At 45.3% G+C, this 13,767-nt stretch overlaps 1 protein-coding gene across 1 annotated transcript; it reads right to left on the minus strand.

Moving 5' to 3' along the window:
- Nucleotides 1-82: 82 nt before the first annotated feature.
- fyna (FYN proto-oncogene, Src family tyrosine kinase a) lies at nucleotides 83-13,555 on the minus strand. The gene is made up of 12 exons (XM_057058958.1): nucleotides 13,332-13,555; nucleotides 8,472-8,728; nucleotides 6,318-6,414; nucleotides 4,853-4,951; nucleotides 4,525-4,628; nucleotides 4,266-4,415; nucleotides 4,019-4,183; nucleotides 3,519-3,698; nucleotides 3,254-3,330; nucleotides 2,769-2,922; nucleotides 2,003-2,134; nucleotides 83-1,514 (listed from the first exon to the last, which is right to left on the minus strand). The coding sequence occupies exons 2-12, from the start codon at nucleotides 8,716-8,718 to the stop codon at nucleotides 1,306-1,308; spliced, it is 1,614 nt and encodes a 537-aa protein (XP_056914938.1). The 5' UTR covers nucleotides 8,719-8,728; nucleotides 13,332-13,555; the 3' UTR covers nucleotides 83-1,305.
- Between the last annotated feature and the right edge of the window lie 212 nt (nucleotides 13,556-13,767).

The raw sequence follows: 13,767 nt of genomic DNA on the forward strand, positions 1-13,767 counted from the left end.
CCGTCACTTCATTGACAGAGAAGAGTGATTTATGCCTCGTGGCTCAAAAGTTTGACACTTTAGCACGGGCGGGGAGACAAGAAGGATGGGAAGATTGTTTATTTCCAAACCAGTCGTGAATAAGTAACAGACGGAGACAATAAATAATGCAGGGAACAGAATCATTGAAAATTAGGGCACGACAGAAGTGATATGATACATTTTCAATCTCCTTCCCCACCCATCACAACATAACACGCAGAAATGTGTTTCTTTTTGATCCTTGGGAATGATATACAGGGGAAAATACACACTTGTGCGACCTTAACACAATGTAAAAGACGCACACGCACACGGAAAAAAAAAATTAAACAATGTTTGGTCTTGAAAAACATGTTTCCAGATAGACATTATGAAAGGGACAGGGGGACACGAGTCAACATCCTTCATTTCCTGTCATGTGAGTGTCACTATGTTTGCACATTTTGTAGCGTTTGCAGCTTCTTTTACACAGCCCGCTGCCTGACAACGATGCAACATACATTTTGAAATACTGCCACTATAATAAGCAGTCAGCCAAACAATGGAGCTATACTGTAAGTCTCTCTGAAAAAAAATAAATCATTGGCCTGAAGCTGAAATGCGATGAATGCACTTAGAATTAATGCAGAGGTTGGAGTGGGAGAGTCCATGATGCACTATGTTAGTGTCTAGAAAGCATGAAGGCATTCCCTTACATTATAAGAATATTACTAAACATAAAAAGGCAAAAACGGGTGTTATAGATCTAAGTTCCTTGAGAAGAGGAGAGCAGTATCGTTACATTACCCTCGTAAAAAAGGTTGGTGGACTTTAAGAAAGAAAAAAAACTTTCCGAGATATCATACCACAAAGTCTAACTATTACCATTCCTACGATTATTACCACGATGTGTTCCCAATTGTGAGGATTTTCTACAGACTGTATCCCTCGAAATTCACTTGGATTTAAAAGAAAAGAATCCACACATGTCCAACATATCAAAATCAATATAAAACCAAACATAAGAGATAAGTAAACAAGCAATTTATATTTACATTACATATATGTTACACAACTGATCTCCTTCAATCATTGCAACTGCTTTGAACTCTAAGTCAAGTCTGCCTCCCCATCCCCAAAACATCCTTTGATTTGATAGTCAGTCTGTTGGAGCTGCACCGTCCCTGGAGGTCAAGAAGTCAGTCGATGATTTTGTTTTTTCAGCCAGGGGATGAGAGAAAATGCAGGTTATGGCTCCCTCTGGTGGTAGCCAGGGGGATGTCATGAGATGAAGGCCGCGGTTGCTCAGAGATTATCCCCCGGCTGGTACTGAGGCTCCGTGGCAGTGAAGTAGTCCTCCAAAAAGGCCTGCAGGTACTCGAAGGTGGGCCTCTCCTCGGGGTCCTTCTTCCAGCATTGCACCATCAGCTCGTGCAGCGACGTGGGGCAGTCCTGAGGGCACGGCATTCGGTAGCCCCGCTCGACCTGCTCCAGCACCTCCCGGTTGTTCATGCCTGTAGGTGAGAACATCAAACCACTGTCTCAGTGGAAGCCTTGAAGCTGTAAACATTTTTTGTCTTTCGCACGTGTTTTTTTGTTTTTTTTTTCAATTTACTGAATATAAATTTGTTTCAACTCGTGCATGATAGGGAATAGTAAAAAAAAAGAAAGAAAAAGAAGTAATAAAACAAAAATGAGGACAGATATAAAATGCAGCAATAATTTTTTTTAAAGTTATTGCCGCTTATAACACATTTCTATTTGTTTAGATGTGATGATTAATATGGGTGGTGGATGAAGAGAAAAACAACCCACCTTCGCAGACATCGGGAAACATTACGCTGCATAATGTACACTACAGTGTGCATTATGCAGCATTAACACGCAGATTTTTTTTTTTAGTGCGTAGGCCCCTGGCAAGCTTCAAATCCTCCCATGCTTTTGGCATTAATCGGGCACAAGCAATCATGTGGAACTGAATTACAAGTCTGGACTCGCTTACCTGGATACGGCACCCTGCCCTTGGTCACCAGCTCTGTCAGCAGAATGCCAAATGACCACACGTCCGACTTGATGGTGAATTTCCCGTAGAGGGCGGCCTCGGGGGCGGTCCACTTTATTGGGAATTTTGCACCTAAACGTAATCGAGACATATTATTTCAAACATTCAATGTGGATTATAAGTGACATAAGGACACCACACCCAAATATGACGTGCTGCAGTCCAATTCCTGCTTTGGCCTTCACGCCGGCGCCATCACGGTAAAAACCTGCTCCTGCTGCTCCAAACGTGTAACTGACTGAGTGAAATCAAGACTAAAAAAACTCCTCCTAATTGAATATTTTCCCGCAGGCGACTGATGAGCCCTCTTCTCCCATAATGTCCTTTTAAAAACATTTCCATTGTATTTAAATCCCAACTTGACCCAGTTGCAAGATGATGATGAATTAATGTTCCACCCATTGCTGAAAAAACGGACACGAGCTATTTAGAGCGAAGGCGATAACGTGCATTGTACCACTTGATTACAATTAGCATCAGAGTTTATCTGAAACAATGAATGAAGCAAACAAAAATAATAGTTATGTCAAATCCATAAATTGTACTACAATGCGACTCAGTTCTGACTGTTATGTCAGAACCAGTCAAAGATTTGCAGGCTTCCTTTGAAACATATAAAGATTCCTTGGATCATCAATCTGTGGTTTCCACTGTACGACTTAATTCACTGTGTGAAACTACAGGCAGTCCGGACCTTCAGGCCTACCTTGTCTCGCTGTGTATTCGTTGTCTTCGATGAGCCTTGCCAGGCCGAAGTCGGCGATCTTACACACCAGACTGTCCCCGACAAGGATGTTGGCAGAGCGCAGGTCTCTGTGAATGTAGTTCATCCTCTCGATGTACGCCATGCCTGCCGCCACCTAGGAAACACACGTTTGTCCCCCACGTGAACATTACATAACGGAGCAGGAGAGCAAGGGGACTTTACAGGCTAGGGCTGCTACAGAGAGAGGTGGGGGGGGGGGGTTCTGTGCACATATTTGCAAATTAAATGTCAGGTGTGATTACAGGAAGTGATAATTCGCAGCTATAGAAAAGCTCCAGACATTAAATCACGGCTGGTGCATACTTTAGGTCTGCGAGAAGCTGTAAACACCGGCAATGTGTCAAATTGAGAACAGCTGGGGATGTTTAGAGTAAATGAAGCTGTTTGGCAACAAATCAGCATCGGGATGGTCTTCAGCAACGGACCTGAGCAGCCATGTCCACTAGATTTGGCAATTTGAGGCCTCGTCCTTCGCCATCTTTCAGGAAATCAAGCAAACTGCCTGAAAACAGAGAAACACAGGCAGGAATGAGGATCTAAAATAGAAATAATGCTGCCGTGAACCAGAACATGTACTCTACTGTACCGTCCACGCAGAGGCATCAATTATGTACACGCCGAGTCCACATATGAACATATGCAATATTCATGCCGTTTTCTTATTTTAGTGCCACTCAAAGCCGCTTTTACCTTTGCTCATGTACTCGGTGACGATATAGATGGGCTCCTCGGACACCACGGCGTACAGCTGCACCAGCTTGTCGTGTCGGAGCTTCTTCATAATCTGAGCCTCCTCCAGGAAGGACTCGGGCGACATGGTGCCAGGCTTCAGCGTCTTGACCGCCACCTTGGTGGTGCCGTTCCACGTGCCTGCGAGACAGCAGTCAGGGAAGGGACGTGAAGATCGTGTGCAGAGGAGAAACCCGGGAAACATCCGGATGATGCTCGAGTCACATATGCAGACTTGTAAAGTTGATTTAGCTTTAAGATTTAGACGCCACATTTGAACGTTCTGCAACCTTAAATCAACATGGCAAAGACACAACAACCATCCAGCCTGTGGGATGTTGTGATCTCATGCAAGCGCTGGAATTTCTGGACGACATCACCAGCAAACCTCTCGGTGGGTGACATTAGAGGCGGCGTGCACTACGTTTCCCAACAACTTTGGAGCCCAGCGGGATACACACCCATCCAGACTTCTCCAAACTGGCCGTTGCCCAGACGTTTGATGAGCTGCAGCGACTCCCGCGGGATCTCCCACACGTCTTTGGTTTTGACGGACAGGTCGGTGAGACGAGGCATCCCCTTGTGGCACGGCACAATCAGCCGGCAGCACAGCCCAGCAGCCCTGGCTGGAATCATGAGGGGGGGCTTAGTCTAATTGTTCTGCAACCTCATAACTGGTGAAGCTGTCAGGGTGAACCGAACCCTCACCAGAGTAGTGCTGCACCAGCTGCTGAAGGGTCTCAAACTGGGCCCTGGTGGTGATGTAGTAGCCGCCATTGTCCAGTTTGCGAATTTTATAGTGCTTGACGTGGTCTCCTTTGATATCATCCCAGTCCTGAATGGAGAGTGAGTAGGCCCCTGGGGAAAAAAAACATGTTAGACTTCCCGATAAATAAATATCTCCTAATGCCTCGATCCACATTTGCATAATGGAATTCTAAATATTTATCCACATCTCGCAGAGTACCTTTGGTCGTTTCACTTTCACGGATGAGGAAAGTGCCTCTGGCGTTGCCGTTGGACAGCAGCTGCCTCTCTGCATCTTTTCGGCCTAGTTTACCGAAATACCAACTGTAGCGGGGGTGGGGGGGTGGGGGTGAAAGAAAGGGGAACGCGCTAAAGATGATGTGTAATATTTGGCTGAATCATCATTATTCACATTAGTGTTTGGAAAAAGCAGAGGAATGCAGCCTCGGCTGTTTATGACATGGATCCGGCTCGGTGTGTGGGTGAGCACTCACCCCCCCACACCCACATCCACCCACACAGAGTTAGAGAAAAGGAGTTTTACTCACTCCTCAGCTTGGATCGAGTCCACCGGAGCAACATAATTGCTGGGAATGTAACCAGTTCCACCTGTGGTGAGAGAACGAGCCTCCCACCAGTCTCCCTCGCTGGAGACAGAAGGGCAGAGAGAGATTAGAACACATCAACATTTACACTTTCACAGGTTGGCACAACTAAACCCGGTAAAAAAAAAAATCGACTTCATTGGCCGCGATGCTTCTGAGAACCCAGAAAACACATCCGCTCCTTCAAATCTCTTGTTTTTCAGTGCGTGGGCATCTACTGTGAATCATCTGAAAGTCTACCTGGGACGACCTTTATTCACCCCCCTCTCTGCTCTCCGTGTTGGTTGATTTACTTGATAGGAGGATTACATACAAACTCCTGGCTGGATTTAAATAAATCGTGGTGGGAGGATGGGTAATCAGCCAAGAAACTCCATTTTAAATACTTTTACTGCAAGGACGCCAACATGTGCCATTTTAAGCTAAATATTTCATTAACATCTGGAGCCAAGGTTTCCTTCCTGTGTTTGACTGACATATGTGGTTACCAGGATACCAACCAAACAAGTAAACAAAGATTCAATGTGTTGTGAGAGGTAATTAGAATTAAGGACAAAATCAGCATGCAATCGTATCCAGCGGGTTTCTCCTTCAACAAGGTCACGGTCAACTTCTGTTTCAGCAATCTGCCGTCAAGGTCGGCGTAGCCGCGTGGTTTTTTTTGGGATTTGCACAGGCAGGTCTGCTATATTTTTGGTAATGCTCTAATTTTTCAAATAAAATCAACTGAGTTGAAGGGCAGACAGGGAGGATTCACATAAAAATATGACTTTTCAAGGAATTACAGTATCTTGTGGAGAGTACTTCCTTTCACTGGCTCAAATAAGGAAACTTGGATGGACCAATATAAATATTTGTGATAAAATGGTAGATTTTTAACAGTTGGGATCGCAACCAATTGCAACTTTCACCCGCTCTTATCCTAATTTTATCCAGAGGACCTGCATGTTTGGCCACAAATTATCCAGGTGAGTCTCCTGCAGGATGCAACAGGGAATATTAACACCCAAGGCTGAGGAGGAAGAGTGGGACATCCACAGCAAGTAAATCTCTTCCAAATGAAGAGATAAATCTAGCCGAGGTCTTCAGACTTTGTTGACTAATACTGAAAAGTATTTCAGAGCCGGTCCTTTAATGCCTGGAGTCCATAAACCGCTTCAGATGCTCGGATTTTGCTTCTGGAACTCATTTTGCAACCAGAACTCTCCTTCAGCTCTCTTCAGGCTGAAATTCACAACTTTTACATCAAAATGCTAAAAACCATTAACAACTGTTGAATAAACGTGGTGACACATCCATCAGACTCGAACGGGAATTATGTCAAAGTGGACCAGCAGGATAAAAACATTTTAAAAAAGGCTAAAAACCACCACCCTCCTGTGTGTCATGCGGATGTTTTCACACTTACGTGCTGTTAAGGATCTGGAACCGCTCCCCCTTCCTGAAGCTGAGGTCATCCTCAGTCCTGGCCTCGTAGTCATAGAGAGCCACAAATAGGGTCACCCCTACCGGACAACAGCAGGGAGGAGCCATGAACAGTTAGGTGGACGCTGCAGATGAACTGGTTTCTACACTATTTTCCCAACCTTTCTCGTGCTCATCGATTAAACACGTAGCCCTTCGCTTTAGTTTACAGCTACACACAACAAAAAATTCAATTTGGTGAGTCAAATGTTGGAAAAACAGAACGTTTTACAGCAGAGAAATCCCATATGTTAGTCTGAAGGCTGGTGAACCAAAGTTCTTTCAACAAACATCGCAAACAAGCACAGTTTATGTCAGTAATCCGTTGTGATAAGCCTCCATTTGGGCTGTTCACACAAAACAGTCACCATAAATGTGACACAGGCAACTTGAGCAAAAGCATTGGATGATAAATGTCTTCTGATATTTCAGGATTTTTTTTAAAATTTTCTAGTTTAATGTAAACTCACTCACATTCATTATTAAGGTTTTTTCTGTTGTGTTCTATATAGAATATTTTATTTCATTTTAGGCATCTTCCTGCTCAGCTGTCCCATATTTTCTGACTGTGGATAAGGACACACTGACCCAGATTCTGCACGTCATCTGCAAACTATGGAAGATAATTTATGCCACATGAAACAATATTTGACTTTTTTCCTGTCTCAGACTTCAGGGAGACAATTTTAACCCTCAGAATTTTAAGAGGAAAAGGTCAAAAATGACCTAAATTAATTTTAAATTTGACACTAATTCCCAACTGGAACGCACAAAAATGTATGTGACAAACATCCAACTAAACCAAACTTGCAGTTTTGCGGAAAAAGACAAAAAAAACCCTAACAAAACGAATGAGCTGACATTAACGGGAGCATCCACGGGGAACGCTGAAGCTAATCCACTTTATCTGATGGGATCTGGAGCAGCGCTGGAGTCCAGATATGTCCTAATAACTCTAAAACTGTGAGGCGTTCGCATTTTCTGATTTGATCCAAGCAGGTTGCTCTGTGCTGCTCCGATTTCTCATTCGCACAAGCTGACTGTCCTGACTGCGTTGGAACAACTGTTTAAAGGGAGAAAACAGTCTTGTTCTATGCACGTGGCATTGTTTGTATGTTTAAAATGCTGAGCGGGGGGGCGCGGGGTCCATTTCCCTGCAGCAGAAAGTGTGGCTTGACATAGCGTTTGCTCTTTATGGCTGTCAGATGTGTCCCGCAGCTGTAATTTAGGCCACTCTTGTTTTCCATTAATGTTCAGAGGGTGGACATTCATCTTTCGCAGGGACAAATTCATTCCGTTCCCCTACCAGAACAGAAAAGTAGAAATTTATCTGGAATTAGAGGGAAAATGCTGTTTATATTGTTGCATTGTGCTATATAGGTCAGTCAACATTAGCTGACATTAGCCCTTTTTTTTCCTGTGTTGGACGCTGGCCTGAGGCCACACAGTGAGTGGTCCAGCAACTCAGACTGACATTTTATTTCTCTTTTAATTGCTACGTCTGTAATATGACCCCCACTTTGTAGCAGCAACATGTTTCAGATTTTCCATTTACAACATCGCCCTGTCGTCAAGAAACAGGTCAACTGGCGCGTTGCTGTTGCTGCAGAGACGCTGTCAGGGTTCTTTTGGCTCTGTACTTTGGCATAATGAAATGAAGTTTATAATAAATACGTTTAGGGTTTACATTTCTGCTCGGTTGATCAATTACTCAGAAGAAACTTTTTATTATTACTATGAGCACAATTGCAGTGTGATGAACATTTTTAATTGTTTTAGTGGCTAAATTTAACGTCAATAAACTATAATGACATAGAATTCAGGGGGCCAGGTGGCGTAGCGGTTAACACTACTGCCTCACAGCAAGAAGGTCGTGGGTTCCTGTGTTGAGTTTTACCCTCTCCCCGCGTCTGTGTGGGTTTCCTCTGGGGGCCCTGGTTTCCCCACCATCAAAAAGCCTACAGGTTAGCTACGCTGACCCCCCCCCCACCACTTCCGGGTTGCTGGCTGGACCGGTGGGGGGATCTAAGCAGTTCAATTCCCCATGTAGATAAATAAAGTTTAAATTACAAAGAACACCAAAGATCAGAAAGCTCACCTGTTCCTCCACGAGACCTCAGCGTTCCAGACTGTGAGGACGTGTGGACCCCTCCAAACACCGTCACCCCCTGGGAGGCGGTGCCGTGGAAGTTGTTGTAGTTGGGAATGGTGGTGACGCCGAAGCTGGGGTAGTGCTGCGGCGTGGGGTCGGACCCATAGCGGTAGCCCGAATGGTGCGAGAGGCTGGTCTCCCGGTCGTCGGTGAGTTTCGCTGCTTCTTTATCCTTACATTGGACACAGCCCATTCTCTACTCTCTGCAGGTGGGGAGAGGAGGAGGAGGTGGACAGAATTAGTACCAAAGCGGGAATAGTGGCTCGATGGTGATCCGCTTTGGGGAAATTATGACTCCATCTTTCATTAGTTCACGCGTCCCTCTGAGAGCGAAAGATCTTTCCATTAGGCTGAAATTAAACACGACACGTTTAGCTCCATCAGAGGAGCATAATGTGACACAGCTGCGGCGAACAGGAAGTGTTGATGTTGATCTTCATGCTGAGACTATCTAGCAGCCTTTATAAAAGGTTCACTTTTCAGTTTCACTACTCAACCACGTCTGTGAGTATTCACAACTGGACGGTGCATTTGGAGCTTGGCACCCACGTTATTTCTGTGTTCTTTACAAGATGCCACACACAGCCAGAGCCCCCTGACATTAAACCCCTCCCAGAGCCTCGCCAGTGGGAATGTTGGAGCTTTTGGTCTCAATCAAATGAGCCTGAACTGGTTTGTAATGACTGAGTGGAGCAAGCTCCTCCACCAATTAAACAGTATCTGGCCATCTTTAAAGGACCCAGTTAAACTAGTGCACATTTCAGGACACCACCACCCTTCAAACCCGGGCCGCTCATGAACCCAGAGCAGCGCAGGCAGGGGACAACCGCTGACAGCATCCGTGCCTTTCATCGGCTCCAGCGGCGAGCTGAGTCTGGAGACGGCTAATTGGAAACACACTTGTTTACAGTGGGAGAGAGAGGCGGCGCCTACGGGGCCAACGTCAACGCCACAGCCAGACAGAGGAAGATGGAAATTACTGCGAAGCTCGATCCTTCAGAACAGAGACGACAACTGCCTTTGTGACCAAAACACAACACTGAACCAAAGATATCTGTGACAACCATCACAACGTGTGGATTTATTATTAATCACGCTTCAGTTAGAGCAGATACACATCAGTCAGCTACTGAAATAAAAGATAAGAATCTGTCACAGGTTCTATCTTTGTCAAATAAACACCCAGAAAACCACCCTATTCTGCAGAAACTTCCTTTTGCAAAAGGTTTAGTGGCCGCGATGAAGCTGCAGAGTGAAACAAAATTACTTCGGCCCAGTTCTACGCTTACGGGGGACAAACCCCAATGACTGCATCAGAAAAAATGCATTACCATACAGTATGAGTCACATACCAAAGAGAAGAGTCTCCTATTCTTTTCAAGTAATTTAAACTGAAAACATTAAACAGAAGTTGTGTCCTGTGATGGACTGCTGAGGTGGCCTTGGGGTGTTCCTGCCTCTCACCCAGTGAATGCTGCAATAGATCTTAGCACCCACATGACCCTGACTCAGAATAGTCATCAGAAGAGGAACGGCTCGACAACAGAGCCTGAAATCTCTTGGGTCCGTGAAACAAATGCAATCCTCTCATTGTAGACTTTATATATTTAACCTGATACCCCCCACCCATCTGCAGTGCACCAATAGGACCACAGAAAACCAAGGAAACCACCTAAAGTCCGATCAGTTTGTGACCAGATCACTGGCAGTCCTTAAAAAGCAGCATCACCGTGAAACCCTGAAACTGTAATCTAAACAATTCGTCAGGAAAAACTGCTGACGTAGCGACAATGTTCCGCAGACTGCGCTGAAACCCTAGACTGCGCCATAACTGGGATGACCTCCACCATTTCCTGGCATACTGGAGAGTAAATAATCCATCGGAGAACCTGTTAACCAGCTGGACTCTTAGCGGGGAATTGCACAAGCAAGGAAAAACTGGAATGGATGACACGGGTCAAGTCTGTTATCTGGAGCATTTTTCCTCTTTATCTTCCCTGATTGAAACGGCACTGCGTCGCCTCCTGGAGGGATCAGAGTAAATGAGAGGAGATCTCGCGTCACCATGCTGCCTGTGGGGGATTATAAAAATCTCCCTGCTCGTGAGGCAAAAAGGGCCGGGGACTACCGCGGCTTTTAGAGACTTTTGACCACATTCTGCTGCGCTGAAAGTAGGCCACCGAGTGCTGTTTATGTAGGAACGTTCCATTTCTGGTGTTGTCGTGTTGGCACGGGGCTTTCTTTGTAAATATTTGCATATTAATCGTGTCGCGTTGATAACGCTGTTGCAGCGTAACAGATCTTGTGGGTTTATCTGCAGTTTTTTTTTTATGGGAGCAAGTGAAATCACAATTTAATGTGCAAAAGGTCTGGCAAACACCAATGCTCTCAGTTGGAGGCATCGATGCACCACAGCAGCCACACGGAAATGCTGAACATTAACAGCGAAGCCGCCCAATCAATAACTAGTAAATTGTAAAGTAAGGATGGGGATGTCAGGGTCACATCATTGGGCTGATTGATTTAATAGATGGGGCTTTTCCTCCACTGTCAGACTCAACTCGACTCAGTTTTCAGGGTTCCCACACTGTCTGTGGGGTTTAAATAAACCTATTTAAATCCATCATCACTGGTTACGCAGCAAGATCTGACTGGGTTGGAGCAGTACGGTACATGATGGTGACCGAGGGGCAGGAGTGTGTGAACTATGCTTCGGCCCCCAACACGACCGGTTAACACGAACATAATCATGAGCTCATTGTTTTGGCTTCAGTAGGGATGAACTGAACTGGTTCTTGCCACTAAAGTCTTTTTAACTGGTCTCACACTCGACTGTTTAGAGGAAGAAGCTGATATGACCCTTTCTGTCTCCTGAAAGTTTGGGTGTTCTCAATAAAATGGCAGTCATTTCAAAACATAAATGTCATGTTTGTGTAAAACCTAAATTAAAACTGAAAAGTCCGCGGTTCAATCAAACTTTGACTGTTTAATTTTCAAATCTGCTGCGGTGGGACAGGCGCAGAATGACTCCTGACTGTATACGTCAGTGGAGCACGGTCCATTGCTCATTCTTATTCATGACGATATTCACAAAGCTCCACAGACTACAACATTCTGCCGACGTTAACAAGACAGCCTTGTTTCAACTGTGTGGTTCCTTTGCTCCCAGATCACTGACATGGCACAAAACAGGGTCAAACCTCCCACCATCCTCCTACTGAAATTACAAATCAACCTCATTTGACTCTAAAATGCCACTTTCTGTTCACCCATCCAGGACCAGTGCGTTTCCCAGAGCTGTACCATAGCCACACACAACACCGGGTCCCCTCCTTACTGCTGCCATTCTCTGAATACTTACAATATTTGCTTGTGCGGGACAACTGTGTTCATTCAGTGAATCAACAACGAGACAATGGTCGCATTTCATTCCGTCGCGAGATTATTAGCACAATGAAATGCACTGTTGTGCTTTCAAAGCACTCTGAATGAGCTGGTTGCAAAACCTCCAGCTGATCTTCATGCGCCATGTGAGGCAGAGTTGTCGTGGGCAGCGTTGTCACGTTGTCGACATCTTCAGACCGTCCAACACGTACACACTCGGAGCAACAATCGCTAAAGGGAGGAAAAGTTGATGAAGCAGCCCTTCCGCAGAAAGGAGCAAATTCCTGACGGTTCTGCACTGGTTTGGTTGATTGGTTCTTTCCGAGGTTTGTGCCAGCGAAAGGCAGTGTTCAGCGGAAGAATTATGCTGTAATTCATGATGTGGTGGGTCGAAAAAGATGTAGAATCTTCAGTCTTTTAGAATTCTTGTAGGATTAAGGGAAGCGTGCCACTAGCTGCACACAGCTCATCAACGAGGCCGTTTGGATATTTTGAGTAGGATAAACAAGACTTTTTGAAGGATCTACAATGAAATCATGAACTTGGTCTGCGTGCGAAATTGCTGGCCTTCTCTGGTTTATCTCTTGGAGAAGACAGATAAATGAGGTGATTTCCTGCGAAGAGATGGTGATGTGGAACAAGAGTGTGCAATACTTTGCAGCCATTTGCTTCCACAGTTGAGTGCATGTTTCCATGTTTCCTTCACAGCAGCCAGAGAAGACCTGAAGGGACACATATATGCGACTCCTAAACCATAATGAACAGCTGCTATTGGTCGCAGGCGTGTAGCCATTCATGGCGCAATGACAGCTTCAGGGTGAAGAGTATCTTTACAAACTGAAACTACTCACCCCACTAAAGTCGAGCACACTGGTTGTGCAATCAAGATGGATGGCTGCACCCTCAGACATGTCAGATGACCCGATAAAGGCGCATTAAATCGGATCTTTAACGGGGATGAGAAATTAAATCGGAACATATGGCAATTATTTGGCCTGGAATCAACGGGAGGTTGTCTGAGGGCCACGGTGGCGTTCATCAAGCGTGTTGTATGGGTGGCCAGCTCGGCTCTGCAGCGCATCCATCTCTCCTGCTGCAACACAAGCGCCCACCTTTTTCCACAATGTGCAAAAATAGAACCCCCAAACATCAGCCAGTAGTAACACCGCTGCTCTGCCTGCTTCAACCCTTTGTGGAGGGCGCTTTATCGGGCAGAAGCAAGCGTCAACATCCGCAGAATGTCTGGAGATCGCAGCGACGCGCAGTCTGTTATTCATCCCTCTGCGCTCTCGCTCTCTCTCTTTCACAAACACATTCTCGCTCTCTCGCAAGATGAATTCATCTCCAGTGCAGAATATGGGGACAAGGCGGGTGCAGCAATTGGAATTCAACACAGATAGTAGGAATAAAATCCCTACTTACCGCAGAAAAATCAAGGTTAATCCATCGGAGTCTGCAGGAGGATTTTTATTGAGTAGTCGTCGCTATTTCGCCGTCCGTTTGCGTGTGCGTGCGGGTTTTTTCTTACTATGAAGAGAGAATAGTGGTGGGAAACCCGTCCCTGCCGATCCGGGAGCTCCTGTCGCCGCCGTGCGTACAGATGATGACGATGGCGACGAAGTTAAGGTCGCAGTAGCATAAAAAACACAACTTCCGGTTGGTCTCATCAAAATAAAACTTTTCATCCGACAACGTGAACTCAAAATCTAAACGCAAAACACGACTTAGTCGATATCAAATGAAATAGTGCTGGAATAGCAACTTCTGTAAATAAAACAAACACGTTTTTCACGCTTTAACATCAGTGATTTCTGAAGAGCTAAGTTATTATTTGTGTTGTGAAACGTTTGATTTCCGG

The sequence above is a fragment of the Takifugu flavidus genome, chromosome 16 (assembly GCF_003711565.1).
Source record: "Takifugu flavidus isolate HTHZ2018 chromosome 16, ASM371156v2, whole genome shotgun sequence".
NCBI lineage: Eukaryota > Metazoa > Chordata > Actinopteri > Tetraodontiformes > Tetraodontidae > Takifugu > Takifugu flavidus.

Coding starts and splice junctions, on each gene's coding strand:
- fyna (XM_057058958.1), bottom strand. CDS start 8,718: ATGGGCTGTGTCCAATGTAAGGATAAAGAAGCAGCGAAACTCACCGAC. Junction 4,184..4,265: donor GCTGGTGCAGCACTACTCTG/GTGAGGGTTCGG, acceptor TCATGATTCCAG/CCAGGGCTGCTGGGCTGTGC. Junction 2,923..3,253: donor TAGTGGACATGGCTGCTCAG/GTCCGTTGCTGA, acceptor TGTGTTTCCTAG/GTGGCGGCAGGCATGGCGTA.